Source organism: Callorhinus ursinus, unplaced genomic scaffold (genome assembly GCF_003265705.2).
Source record: "Callorhinus ursinus isolate GAN/ISIS: 27379988/994484 unplaced genomic scaffold, GSC_fseal_2.0 scaffold27, whole genome shotgun sequence".
NCBI lineage: Eukaryota > Metazoa > Chordata > Mammalia > Carnivora > Otariidae > Callorhinus > Callorhinus ursinus.
In genome coordinates, this window is record NW_027397089.1 from 5,435,502 (window position 1) to 5,450,819 (window position 15,318).

The following is a 15,318-nucleotide window of genomic DNA, read 5'->3' on the forward strand; positions in this document are numbered from 1 at the left end:
GATACAGAGAGAGAACAAGTAGGCAGAGAGGCAGGCAGAGGGAGAGGGAGAAGCAGGCTTCCAGCCGAGCAGGGAGCCCGATGCGGGGCTCAATCCCAGGACCCCGGGATTATGACCTGAGCCGAAGGCAGCCGCTTAACCAACTGAGCCACCCAGGCGCCCCTATTTTGAATCATTTCTAATGATAGATTCCTAGAAGTAGAATTCCTGTATCAAAAGAGTATCAGCATATTCCACTGAGATACCTTACTAAATTGCTCTTGAGATATGTTACTAAGTTGCTTTCCCAAAGAGTGGTACCTGTATCCTGCGCTCCCAGCAGTGCACAGCCTTTAAGTATTAAATGTTAGTAGAACATTTAAGTGGAAATAGCACGTGGACAGATGGCAGTGAGGGAGATTAGGGCTGGGAAGATGGATTTAGGACTTCAAATAAATGAAACCACATTATGAGTAAGTAATTTCTCTGAGGGGAAAATGGAGAATAGTGTGTGGAGAGAAAAAACTTGAAGAATTTTTTAACCTTCTCATTTTACAGAGAAAAATATGGGGTATACTGAATTAGGTGCTGTGCAAGGTCATACCGATAACTAGTGTCAGGACCAGGACTAGAGCCTGGTTTCTTGACTCCTCGGCACTGCTGTTTCACCGTATGACCCTGATGTCCCGTGGTTGGGCTGCGGCAATGGGCCACAGTCAATGAGGTTGGGTGTGGAAGGAGTGGGAAGGAAGAAGAGAAGTGATAGAGGAAACCCAGGAGGGTGACTTGTCATAGAAGTGAGATAAATAAAAGAATCCACAAAAAAATTGATGCCCCTGTCTGTCTACTGCAGCAAAGAAGTCAAGAAAACTGAGAACAGAAAATAAACTCTTAGATTCGAAGTCAAGGTGGTCTCGAGCTTACCGTTCTCTCCTGGTTCTCCATACCACTCAGAACTGGCTGTACTCCAGCTTCACAGATAGGACTGTAAACATTTATAAGCCCACCATTATTTTTAAACAGCCTATTCTCATGAGAGATTATATAGCTTGCATTACACTAGCAGTAAAGGGAAAAAGAATTAAGACTGCTTATGACTCTGACCCATTGTAAATTATTGCTAGCCCCAGGTTGATAGCCTATTGAAAAATTCAATTAGTTAATTTCATAACACTTAAAATACTTTTCTTTAATGTATTTTGAGATAACACCTCACCTGATAGAAGAATGAAAAGAAAATTGGAACAATAAAAGTTAGGAGAATGGACCAAGAGTGAATGGTCCAGAGTCAGCTTCTCTCCTTTGGCCATCTTTTGGGTCAGTTTAGCCATGTGTACTGTTGCACTGTGGCCAAACCAACTTGAACTAGACCCTACCTTAAGAATTTATTGATTTAATTATTCAGCACATATTTATTGAACATCTAGGTACCACTAAACATTAGAGATTGTTGAACTAATAAAGTACAGGCCTTATCCTCATGGAACTTCGAGTCTGGAAGGGAAGGCTACCCCTAAGCAAAGAATTACAGCCTCCTCCCCAATATCTAACACAATTGTGACAAATGTGCAAAGAGAAAGTACCAATGAGAATATTATAGGGACATAGCCTAATGTGAGAAGGGGTACATGGGAAGCAGGGGCAGTGGCCGAAGAGCAACATTTGGTCAGCCACCTGAAGAACTTTTAGACATCAACAAGGTAAAAATGAATAGGAAAAGCTTTCCATGTAGAGGGAATAGACTGAGTGAGGCCTCTGGGGGGGGGGGGGGGGAAGAAGAGCGGGATCTCTTCCTCTAATAGAAAATCCGTATGCCTGGAAGTGCAGAGAATGAGGCCAAAGGTGTGAGAAGAGTTTAGAGATGGGAGAGGGAGGAACTGCAGTTCTCTGCAAATGTGGCTTCCCCCCCCTTTTTTTGGTGGTCTCCTGACAGTGTTACACACCTGTGGTTGCTCACTCTCATCATACTTTTAGCTTTTCTTTAATAACAGTTCTTGGCATTTCCTCCTTAAAGTGATTATCCTTTGCATGAATTATCACAGGGTAGTGTTGATCACAGTCTGCTGGGTGATAAAAAAAAAAAATTCAAGATTAAGAAATACCTACCATTTCCTTGGTGAGGAGAAATGCCTAGTTAATTGGTTCATTTTAGTTGCATGAGAAAGAGAATTAGACATCAACTGTTGGCAGCTCGTTTCTCCTGAATGTCCCTGCTGAGGACTGATGGGTGGAAGAACTCTTTTGTAAAGAAAATAAAAGCAAAGGAGAGGGTGAGAAAGCAGGCATCTCTGCTTTGTGTTTTGAGCTGCCATGTCTTAAAGAGTTTCTTAGAGAAATCATTGACATGAGTTTAAACGTCCATTGCTCCTAAACTTCCCAGGTCCGTTGTAGTAAATAAAGACATTGGGCTAATGGGGAAATACCTTATGGCTTTGTGTGCTTATATCATTGACCAGAATAAAAATACTTCTAGAAAACAATTCAGGTACATGACCATGATGTCAGGGCACTAGGAGAACTTTCCATCCCAACCTCTGTAGGTCCTTCACCACTTTGGAATACCACATCTTATACCTTCTATGCAGTAAGTACCTGTTACAGGCCATTCATTAAGTCAGCTGTCCACAAAGTGTTGACTGGGGACCCCTGAGGTCCAAGAAGGTCAATGCAGTTTTCATAATACTACTAACAAGTAATTTGCCTTTTTTTTACTCTCATTCTCTCATGAGTGTACAGTAGTTTTTTAGAGGCTACATGATGTATTTACAGTTATGAAAAGACCATTAAAATATTCTCCCACTTTCCAGTTAAATGTCTGTGTTTCTTCACATACTTCAACTAAAAACATAAAAATAGATTAGCACAGGGACACCTAGGTGGCTCAGTCAGTTGGGCGTCCAACTCTTGGTTTTAACTCAGGTCCTGGTCTCATGGGTCCTGAGATTGAGCCCTGAGTCAGGCTCCGAGCTCAGCAGGGAGTCCACTTGGGGATTTTCTCCCTCTGCCCCTCTCCCCACTCACTTGGCTTGTGTTCTCCCTCCCTCTGGAATAAATAAATAAATCTTTTAAAAAATAGCATGAAAGTAGATATGAGAATCCATCTGTCTTCTATTATTAATCCAAGCATTAAAGAGCTTTGTAAATATATGAAATAATGCCAGTATTCTCACTAGATTTTTTTTTTTTTTGCTATGGAAAAATATTTTATTTTTTATATAAATGTATTATGTTTGAATTTATAATATTTTAAGTAAACTATAAATATTTTTAAAATTTCTCAGCTTTATGTCTATTGTGGTGAATATTGATAGATATAGCCCACATAAACAAAGCTCTTTGGGGGTCCTCAGTGATTTTTAGAGTACAAAAGGATCTGAAAACCACGAAGTTTGAGGACTGCTGCATTAAGCTTGTGTCCATTTGTCCTCCTGGTTGCCGCAACTTGAACTACAAGAAGTTTTCCAAACATATCAGTTGGCTCAAGAGAGCAAATTACAGTCGAGTTGCTTTTTCCAAAGATCTGCTCTTCACATTTCCTTCCCTGAGGTAAAAAGCATGTCATGTTGGGTAATTACAGCATGTAGAAAGTAGAGATGTTGACTATGTTTTATCTCTCCCCCATGGCCCATTTTATTTCCACCCTCCAGAAAATGCTTGAGCCTTGGAGAGGAAGGAGCCCATGGTTGCAGGCTGCCCATTTTAACCATCGCCCTCAAAAGCGATTTCATGCTGAGACCGTGGCTGTTGGGGTCTCTGGTGTATGGAAGACAGTACTATTTGTCATAGCCATTTTCTGGTCACCACCATTTTTAATTAAAGTTGTCCTATAAATAGGTTATATTCATTTCCTCTGGATCTCACAAGTCAGTAGGGACTAGGAATGATTAGCTTAGGTCAGGACATCTAGCCAGATGAGATAAATAAAAAAGTGAGTACTTGAAATAGAGCTTCAGGGATTCAGGACTACTGCTTGTTAAGATAAATGCATTTCCCTTCCAGAGAAGGTGGAATTTATTTTAAACAAACACCTAGAAGGTATTTTTCTCCTGTGGTGGTGGATCCGTTTCATTTTTTAATAAGTAGAGAGAGCTAATCATTCCTTGAAATTTACAGTCCAGCGAAAGGAAAAGACAGATATAGAAGACATTTTTCATAGAGCCCGAGTCTTGAGAGTGCCCTTGGGTTACCAAGGACACACGGATACCATCACTTGTTCTTGACACGCATGGTCTTTGAAATCCCATTACTTCTTTGGACTTTGAAAATTGCATTTCTAGGGGAAACCCAGCTCATAAGCCCCCAGTAAGAGAAGTTTTAGATGAAAAAGGTGATCTCTTCGGCTCTTTGAGAGCAACAAGAAGGTGGGAGGGAACGTAAAATTAAATCAAGTGAAGGAGGAATTGCCCTTGAAAACCCATGTTGACGGTTTTATTTGACTTCAGCAAGTTAGAAAGTGAAGACATCGGTTTCATTCTTTTCAGGAAAAACACCTTTCAGTTCTCCCACAGTTTAGTTACAAAGTGATGTTTCTAAGATCTAAAGTTGCCACTGATTTTTTTCAAGCACATCTTTATGTTCTGCAGCTGCTGGAGTTAATGGCAGCCAGCATTCTTGGGCATTTGGATCATGACAGGTGTAGAGACTTCATCTCACCCCAGGTCTGGGCATCACTCCTGGCTGCCCCAAGTACCTTGTGCTTCTCCACTCATGACGCTGTCACAGTACATTGTGATGTCGTCTTCCTGTCTGGATCCCTCTCGACTGTGTCATGGCAGGATTGTGTCTGTCTTGTTCACTCTTCCGTCTCCCCCATAGACTTGGCAAGTGTGTGGTGCTCACGAAATATTTGTGGAGGGGACAGATGGATATCCAAAAGTATAATTGTTTCTTTTGATGCCAGAGACACCATTATTTCCAGAAATCCTGCTTTTATTCAGGGCTTATTCAGTTCCCTGTCTGTCCACTAAAAACCTAAATTCTGTTCTCTGTCCCCATGTAGCTATGAGATGTGGGGCAAGTCTCTTAGCAACTTTGTGCCCAAGTTTCTTCATTAGTTAAAAATGGTGGCAAATTAGTGTCTATTTATATTTAAGTTATTTATATATTTTTATTTACTTATAAATATAAATTAATGTTCTTTCCAGCTCTAATATTCTTTTATTTCCTCTGCTGAAAATCTCATCCATTGTATTTTTTTTTTTTTTAAGATTTTATTTATTTATTTGACAGAGAGAGACAGTGAGAGCAGGAACACAAGCAGGGGGAGCAGGAGAGGGAGAAGCAGGCCTCCCGCCGAGCAGGGAGCCCAATGCGGGGCTCGATCCCAGGACCCTGGGACCATGACCGAGCCGAAGGCAGACACCTAATGACTGAGCCACCCAGGCGCCCATCCATTGTATTTTTAATAATTGGGTGGGTTTTTTAAGTTTTGATCTTACCATGACTATGGTAGTACATTTTAAAAGTACCATGTGGCTTAGAAATTTTGATCCTTTTAAGACAAAGGTGGCATTGGAGTCAAACAGTAACACGAGTTGAATGGTAACACAGGAAACTTGGGATTTTTAGGAGCTGATCACCCAGGTTTGGATTAGCCAGGGTACTCTTTTTCTGGTTGCCTCTAGGATATTAGGTGTTTATTGACCTCTGTTTCAGAAGATGGTTAAGAAAAGTTAAAAGGAAAAACACCTGGGTTAGTTAATTATTTCTCATTTAAAGCTAAGTGAAGGTGTGCCTGGGTGCTCAGTGGTTAAGCGTGTGCCTTCGGCTCGTGTCATGATCTCAGGGTCCTGGGATTGGGCCCCGCCCGCATCAGGCTCCCTGCTCGGCGGGAAGCCTGCTTCTCCCTCTCCCACTCCCCCTGCTTGTGTTCCCTCTCTCTCTGTCAAATAAATAAATAAAATCTTTAAAAAAATAAATAATGCTAAGTAAAGAGCTTTTGTAAGAAAGGAACTTGAGACTCTTGGCCACTTGGACAGGGCCACGACACCTGATATGGTCACAGGAACAACTCTAGGACATCTGAGCTCAAGAGCAGCTGTACTTAACTTTTTTTTTTTTTTGTACTTAACTTTTTTAAAACACTGCTTTTGGGCGCCTGGGTGGCTCAGTCGGTTAAGCAACTGCCTTCGGCTCAGGTCATGATCCCGGAGTCCCAGGATTGAGTCCCACATCGGGCTCCCTGCTCAGCGGGGAGTTTGCTTCTCCCTCTGACTCTACCCCCTCTTGTGCTCTCTCTCTCTCTCTCAAATAAATAAATAAAATCTTAAAAAAAAAATAAAACAGTGCTCTCGTTGGATTACATATATTTGTTAGTTCACTCGTCTTTGAGCTCCTGAAATAGAGGTATTTTGTTTTCTTCATCTCCATGTTTTTGGTATCTATCTCCCAGTGATAGAGGTAGTAATGCTAGCACTAACTAGTGATCATATGAGACTATGGCTAACGTGACAAAGTGCTATGTGCAAAGCCTTGTTCTACGTGCTTCACGTATTTTGATCATTTAATACTCACAACAACCCTATGAGATAGGTACTACTGTTATCCTATTTTACAATGGGCATGTAGAGAAGTAAGGTCACATAGATAGTAAATGGTAGGACTGGGATTCCAATCCATATAGTCACACACTGGCAGCCCAGTGCTTAATCACTATGCTATACTTTTTATAAGCATTGCAATAAACATGTCCTGAGTGAATGAATAAATGAGTAAGTAGGCAATGGTATTTGGTAGCTATTAATATGAGTGGAGTCTTACAAATTTGTGTTCTGCCTATTTCTAAACACAGACAAATTTGTCGGTCCTGCAGTGGATGATATTTTCATAAAGTTTTTCTTCTCTTTAATAGATTGAAAGACGATTTTGAGATTTTCATTCATCTTTAATTTTTCTAAGTTAGACAATTTGTTGTTTGGCGATCAAAAATACATATACTTTTTTTAAAAATACATATGCTTTTTAGAAACATGAATCTCCATTTTTGCTGGACTATGGATTTGTAATTCAAATAAGTGAAATTTGCCAAATTCAAACCATACCTTGTTTCCTAAATGGTACTTAAATGTGTGGATTCAAAGAGATGGCTGTAGGCGTGCCTGGGAGGCTCAGTCGGTTAAGTGTCCAACTCTTGGTTTCAGCTCAGGGCATGATCTCAGGGTTGTAGGATCGAGCCCTGCATCAGGCTCTGCACTCAGTGCGGAGTCTGCTTGAAAATTTTCTCCCTCTGCCCCTCCCCCACTCACGCTTGCATGCGTGTGCACTTTCTCACTCTCTCTCAAATAAATAAACAAATCTTCATAGAGAGGGCAGTGGTCATTCCACTTTGCCTTTCTGGTGTCTTTACCTTTCTAGGTCAAATCAAATGAAGCTTCCTTGGCTTATTGCACAACACTCAGTGCATTTTTATTCATAAGCCAAAGGTGTCACATCTGACAAAATCGATGCTGTACATTCCCTTTGTGTGTGTCTGGTTGAATGCTTAGTAGTAGTAAATGCAATAAAATTATGGAAAATGCCCGCGCTCAGAGCATATTAAAGGAAAAGTTGCTATGTGCTTTATGCCCAATCATTTCCTTTTACCTGATCTTCCCAGCAGTACCAGGAAACTATGAAATTGTTTACTTGTGAGTAATTGTTAGAACCTGGGTAGCTTTGATTCATTGAGTAGGTTTTACCTTCTATATTGTGAAAGAAAGTGTAACCTTATGAAAAATGTACCTAAAAGCTAGTTCAGAATTACTAGTGTGCTAAAGCCAATGTTTAGAAGAAGAGCAGGACAATTAGGAAATGACCTTTTGAAGATGTGGCAGTTGATCTGGGTCTTGCCACAATAGTAGGAGTTGGAGGTCCGCCTTTGGAGAGACATATATTCCTGTTGGAGGGTATGGCTCTGAGATGGAAAACACAGGTTGAATAAAAGAAGGAGCAAACAGTTGGGTGGTATTTGTATCTGGAAGTATTATTTGTCAAGGCCAATCCCTCCTGTAATCGGCATCGGTCTCCTTCTCCTTTCCTAAAAAACCTCCCCAAATAAACCATGCAGTGTGTGTAAAGAGAGTGTTAGCTATGCCAAGTGCAGCTGTAACACAGATGTCCCAGGCCTCCCTGGCTCCCAGTCCGATTGTCACCTCTGAAGATACTCCTCTATGGATGTGTCTTATCACTCATTTTCACACAGAGAGTTACTGGGGTGGAGGGCATCCCATTCAAACAACCATTTGAGGCTTTTTCCAATTGTAGGGCAAATCCTTCCAGATGTCCCTTCTAAGTAAACATCTGCTTATTTGCCCTAGAGGAACTAAATATGAGTGGATATGAACTGTAGGAATTTGTGCCATTAGCACTGACTTTAATTCAAAGTATGTAGTGTTTGATCTTGGTGCCTATTGCATGGTAGATGCTCAGGAAATTGGTTTTTACTTTTCCTATTCTATTGTTCAGTTTATTGTTGTTTTTAACTTTCTCATTTATTTTCCTTTGTTCTCTTTTAAAGGAGAGATTTAAGGAGGCTGAGGAGATATACCAGGCTGGAATAAAGAACTGTCCAGACAGCTCAGACTTACACAACAACTATGGGGTTTTCTTAGTTGATACTGGTGAGTGAAATTGAAGAGAACCTGTTCTGTTGAGATAATTCTATCCACCAAGTAAAATGGCAGCCACCCAAATGATGTCTCAGAAAGTAACATTCACTGGGCTTGGCAGGAAATACACCATTGACCATCCTATTGTATGGTGGGGCTGTCATTTCTCTAAGTCTTCAAGCTCAGCTCAGTAAAATCCATCCAGTTCGTATAGCGCTCAGGAAAACTCTCCAGATATCAGGATACTTGCTGATTTAACAAGTAGTAGGCCTTTGAGTATCATTTAGACAAGTCCATAAATCTATGATGATGAAACGGTCCTCGGCCATGATGCCGGGCTTGCCTCTGAATCTAGTTACCAGCAGATGGAAAATATTTCTTTATGTCTGATTAAAAAAAAGCCTCCAGAATTGTGCCATCATTCTTTACTTGATGTACATTACAGACACTATATTATTAAAATTGATAGAGTACTCTTATATGACAGTAGTCATAGTATGCTAAATAAAATATACTTACTCCATCTTATTTAATACAAAACTTTACTGGGCAGGGACTCTTTTTTCTTTATGATTTGTGTCCCATCTACTGTTGGCATTTTATGAATACTTATAAAGAATCAAAAGGTAATTGAATTTAATGCAAAAGCACCATTCTGTTCTTGTTGACTTTTAGACTATATGCCTTGTGATAAAATTCTGTTTTAATTATTTTGTCAATATGAATGCTCAAAGGGGTTTTTATTTTCTAGCATATCTGAAACTTTTCTGTTTTATAGAATGTAAATTTACATTCCGAAACTCCTAAGAAATGCCCCTTATTTTTGCATGTAAAATTGTTTTGTAGTGCCACCTACTGGTTTATTAGCAACACACTAATACATGAGGTGCCATAAAAGATCTAAAAACTGGAAGAGACCCCCTGTTGGTCTAGTCTTCCCTCTTCCTTCTACTTCAACAACAAACGATGCTACTCCCCTAAAAATCTCACTGGCCACCCTGTATATCTTCCCACCACTCCCTTTGTATTCATGTATTAAAATACATGAATAGGAAATTCTCCCTATTACCAGTGACCTGTACATAGATCTATACAGACATAAAATCTATTTTGGTGCAGACATGCATTCAAAGAAGGTGCACTTGAGGAGGTGTCTGCAGGTCATAAACATTCCATTTCATCTAGAACTTCAGACCGTTCTACAGTTCAGTCACTTAGATGTAATTTCACTAGGAAGCTTCTTTGGGGATCTCATCAGAGGCTTGATTCTAGTTCTGGACTTCGTCCTCAGTTGCCCTGGGATTTTTGTCAGGTCTCTTAAGTGCACTTTGCACTTTAGTGTCTATAGCTCTAAAGTAATACTTTTATTTATTTTTTAATAGCTCTTAAATCCCAAGACACAGCTAAAGGGTATCAAAGGGCAGCTAAATAGGGGCACCTGGGTGGCCCAGGCAGTTAAGAAGCTGACTCTTGATTTCGGCTCAGGTCATGATCTCAGGGTCTTGAGATTGAGCCCCACATTGGGCTCCATGCTCAGTGCAGAGTCTGCTTCTTCCTCTCCCTCTGCTCTTCCCCTCTTCCCACAAGCTCTCTCTCTCTCTCTCTCTCTCTCTCTCTCTCTCTCTCTCTCTCTCATAAATAAATAAATAAATAAATAAATAAAATCTTTTTAAAAAGGCAGCTAAATAGTATTAAAAATATCTGTAAAGATCATTTAATTAAAATATGCAAGGTGGCATTATTATTATTTTTTTAAAGTTCCATTACATAGGGCACCTGGGTGGCTCAGTTGGTTAAGCGACTGCCTTCAGCTCAGGTCATGATCCTGGAGTCCCGGGATCGAGTTCCGCATCGAGCTCCCTGCTCAGCAGGGAGTCTGCTTCTCCCTCTGACTCTCCCCCCTCTCATGTGCTCTCTCTTTCTCTCTCATTCTCTCTCTCAAATAAATAAATAAAATCTTAGGAAAAAAAGAAGTACATAAAGTTCCATTACATAAGTACTATTTAACAAAAATGTATGATTTTAAAAAAAGATTTTCAATATCTAGCTGATACATGCTTCTTTAAAGCAGTGCCTCAGTTACTATGTTGCAGTAGAGTAATTGAGAGCAACCCTTAGAAGTTGTTTCAGGACAGTTTTCTTTCTATAATAGCCTATTCTATATTTTCGTATAATGAAAAGTAACAGTATCTTGTATAAATAACAATCACTTATGATCTCAAAACATAATATTAGCTAGGGCAATTGCCAGAAAACACTTTGGCTAAAATGCTATACATAATAAAAGAAACAGATTTTAGTTTTTATTGCTTTTTTATTATTAATTTCCTTGGAAGTGGGACCGAATAGTAAAATGGTCCAAAGTTATGCAGTGGCAAGGAGATGAAGCCAAAATGCAAGCTCATTTACAAACTGAATAATTGATTGTATGATTCAGCGATATGAAGAAGAATGATATACATCAGAAGAGAAATTGAAGAGCCTCGTATATTGTATAATTAAAGCATGCTCTGCTCTCACCAACCATCCCTGGTTACAGGCTCTCCAGAGAAGGCAGTGGCCCATTACCAACAGGCCATCACACTCAGCCCAAGTCATCACGTGGCCATGGTGAATCTGGGGAGGCTCTACAGGTCCTTGGGAGACAACAGTGTGGCTGAAGAATGGTACAAACGGTAAAGCTCCTTTTCTCCACTTTGTAAGTTGCCCAAAGACCTTAATAGTCGCCCTTCCAATTTTTATGTAATCAGAACAGACATGCTCTTAGAATATTAACCAGTTTTGCCAATTCAGGTAATACAGATTCTCCCCTCCAAAGAATAATACCAGACACTAAATGGTATCCTCAGGAATGGCTTTAAAAAGGCCTGCTGGTTAGAACATGGTGCTAAGCCAAGGTTGGAATTGTTTTCTGAGGCTGTGGACTGCAGCCCAAACTGCAAATAGCAGTTTTGGGAGAATGGATACGGGGGCCAGACTGCACGCATGGGAACCAGCCTGTCACCATCAGTGGGAAAGATCCTTGGAGCTCAGTTTCCATATTGATAGGTCACTGGAGACATTCTTGTAGTCAGAGGGTGGCATCGGGATCTTTTTAAAAACGTTCTTCTTGATTATAAAAACAGAGACCGTGTTGGAGCAGAGTCTCAAACCACGGACTGTCCTCTCTAAACCTGCGTTTCAAGCTTTCGAAATGTACCTATGAGAATTTCAGTTCACCTTTCTCAAAACTCAGGGCCCTGCAGGTGGCACGCAAAGCTGAGCTGTTATCACCTCTGGGAGCACTGTATTATAACACGGGCCGCTATGACGAGGCCCTGCAGGTTTACCGGGAAGCTGCGGCACTTCAGCCTTCTCAAAGGGAGCTCCGCCTGGCCCTGGTGAGTGCGTTGGCTAAGGAAAATGAGGCAGGACACGCAGTGTGCAGTGCAGGGAGCTGGGTCAGAAGCCTCAGAATTGCAGCTAGAGCACCACGATGGATCCATTTTCTGAATATCCATATAACCAGTGTGGGAGCCATTCACCAAAGACATAGACACCAAAAAACTTTTAAGTTGTGGTTTGGGAAATCATTTCAAACTTACAAAAATTTGTAGGAATACTAAATAGCTCCCATATCCCCTTTCGCCCAGATCCATTTTTAGCACTTTGATGAATTTGTTTATCATGTACATATGTGTGTACACATCCACATATGTACATATGTGCATATTTATGTATGTGTGCAAATGCATATTATTAATACATTTATTTTTTCATAAGCCATGTAAAAGTTATAGATCTCATGCCCTTTATTTCATTTTTTTAAAAGATTTTATTTATTTATTTGACAGAGAGAGCACAAGCAGGGGGAGAAGCACCTTCCCACTGAGCAGGGAGCCCAATACGAGGCTGGAGCCCAATACGAGGCTCGATCCCAGGACCCCGGGATTATGACCTGAGTGAAAGGCAGACGCTTAACCAACTGAGTCACCCAGGCACCTTGCCCTTTATTTCTAAATACTTCAGCATACAAGGACGTTCTCTAACATAACTATAGTATGGTTCTCAAATTTGAGAAATTAATAATCAGTAATATTTTTAATTTCAATTTTTGGAAATTTGCATTTTTGCTACTCTTCTTTAGATCTGCAATAAATCAAATTTGTTATCTTGTTATAAACACAGCGTCCTGTTGAAACCATAAGAAATCATTTCTTTCCCACCCACAGCCAGTGATGCTTATTAAGGAGGGCACGTATTGCATGGAGCACTGGGTGTTATATGCAAACAATGAATCATGGAACATTACATCAAAAACTAATGATGTGCTGTGTGGTGACTAACATAACATAATAAAGTAAAATTTAAAAAAAAAATCATTTCTTTTTGAAATATTTAGTCAACTTTTTAAAAAAGTCACAAGTCATTTCATTGATATCTTTGGTGTCCCTGGAATTCACACACAATGCATGCACATACCTAAAGAAATAAACAGAAACAAACAACAAAAATTTAAACCTGTAAACTCTGGGAATTCTCCCTCTGAGTTGCAAATAGACGCTAAGCATTTTTTTCTGGAGTGTTTCTGGAAAGCCTCTATTCAGAGATGCTTTATATGATGAGGTGATAACAGTGTCTCCTAAGCCAATTCAGTGTGGTTTTGCAGGCTCAGGTTTTGGCCGTGATGGGTCAGACAAAAGAAGCTGAGAAGATGACCAACCACATCGTGTCAGAAGAGACCGGATGCCTTGAATGCTACCGCCTGTTGTCAGCAATCTACAGCAAGCAGGAGCACCACGACAAGGTAGAGAGCACGCTGGAGTTGTTTGGATTCACAGGTGGAAAACGGGGTGCGCCTGATTAATTCTCCAGTGTGTGCATTTATGAGGCTGAGCAAGCTTGAATATCATCCATTGGCATAGCCTGTCTTACAGATGCTTTTCACAGATATCTCCTTAACTCTGATATGTCCCCTTGAAATAATACTTTCTTGGCTCATCCTTTGTCTGAAGATTTTATGTGACAGTATCTCAATTTGTTTTCACCTAACTAGATAAAGACTAACATTTGTATGCTTCACCATTTTCCATGTTCCTTCAAATACATTATTTATAGAATCCTTATAACAGTCTTTTTCAGGTCAGTGATCCTGTTTTGCAACTATTATTGTTTATGTCCATTTGAAAAGTCATATAACCAGTAAATCTATGAACTGACTCAACAAAATACTTATTGAACGCCTGCTATATGCCAGGCACTGTGGTAGGTACCAGGAATAAAGTGGTATTAGAAAAACAAAAAAATTACCTTTGTCCTCAAGGAGTTTATAGAAGAAGAGGAAACCAAGATTAAATAAGCAATCACGAAACAACTGTAGAATTAATAGCTGTGCTCAGTGATGTCATTAAGAGTGACATGGTCCTAACAAGCATATGATCAAGGACCTGAGTGATCTGGGAGGTTAGATTCCTTGCGGAGTGATATGAAGGTGAATGCTGAATGATAAATAGGAGTGATTAGATGAAGGGGGGCAGTGAAAAGCATTCCAGGCAGGATAAAGTACATGCAGAGGCCCCGTGGCAGCAGCAAGTAGCAAGTCTGAGGGATGGGCATGACGGGAACATGGCACTGTGTAAGGTAATGGCCACAGAGGTTGCAGGAGACAACATGCCACAGGGCTTGGGACCAGGGCAAAGGTTTTGTTTGTTATCCTTGGGGGACCTTTGGGGTTTTAAGGAGAAGAGCAACATGGTGAGATTTGTGCTGTGAAGGGATCTCTGGCTGCAGGGTTTGGGGCAGTGGGTGCTGGGGGCAGAGTGGGCACCAGGGACCTAAGGGGAGGCTGTGTTTAGAGTGGTCCAGATGGACACAGGCAGGGCAAAACACCTGACCCCAGATCTTGTTTTCTTTCATCTTTATCACTGACCTCCCTGTGGACTGGTCAGGGACATGTCATTGTCACAATATAAATGGAAACCCTGGAGTATAGGAAAATTATTTTGTGAGGGCCACATTGTTTCCCAATGAAGACATCAGAGAGAATGGAGAATGTGTTTTGATTGTCATTTCCACACCAGCTAATACATAAGGACAAAAGGTATAAATTTTATCATTTAGTGTTAGTTTTTCTTCGTCTCATCTACATTTGGTCTTTCAAACCTGTTGCAGGCACTCGATGCTATAGACAAGGCTCTCCAGCTGAAACCAAAGGACCCAAAAGTCATATCTGAACTTTTTTTCACAAAAGGAAACCAACTAAGAGAGCAGAATCTTCTGGATAAAGCTTTTGAGGTATAAACACTTAATTATGTTATTAAATGAAGGGACTAAAATTAAGTACTCTCAATCTTTACTGAAGCATATACAGTAAAATTTAAGATCACTGGCATATTTGTGGAGTGAACTTTCCGATTAAGGGCCATGATGTTATACATTTAGTTTTTATAATTGACTATTTTTTAACTATTCGGAGTTCTGCAGTACCTCTGCATTATTTTCTGAATTATTACCTTTAACTTGATGTTTGAAGCAGTTCCACATTATTCCCTCAAACTAGTTTCTATTCTCTGCCTCCCTCACTCTTTCTGTTGGCCGGCAGTAACCCTCTCGTCCATCTGGACTAGTGTCTGAATAGCTTTGGCATTTCCACACCTCCTTATAACACCCTTCCCCCCCCCCCAATTCTTCACAGATTCCCTCTCATCTATGAACACATAGCCTTTGTTCTCCTCCCTCTGGAAGCCCATCTGGACCATGCTTTCTCCTAGTGCCC

The 15,318-nt window shown here is 40.4% G+C and overlaps 1 protein-coding gene across 3 annotated transcripts in view; it reads left to right on the plus strand.

Moving 5' to 3' along the window:
* TMTC1 (transmembrane O-mannosyltransferase targeting cadherins 1) overlaps positions 1–15,318 on the plus strand; it is a 281,565-nt gene that overhangs the window by 253,399 nt on the left and 12,848 nt on the right. For all 3 annotated transcript variants that reach the window (XM_073877756.1, XM_073877758.1, XM_073877757.1), the window contains 5 exons: positions 8,474–8,576; positions 11,104–11,239; positions 11,800–11,944; positions 13,213–13,350; positions 14,715–14,837. In XM_073877756.1, the coding sequence (XP_073733857.1) occupies positions 8,474–8,576; positions 11,104–11,239; positions 11,800–11,944; positions 13,213–13,350; positions 14,715–14,837 (645 nt within the window). The remainder of the gene's footprint in view (positions 1–8,473; positions 8,577–11,103; positions 11,240–11,799; positions 11,945–13,212; positions 13,351–14,714; positions 14,838–15,318) is intronic.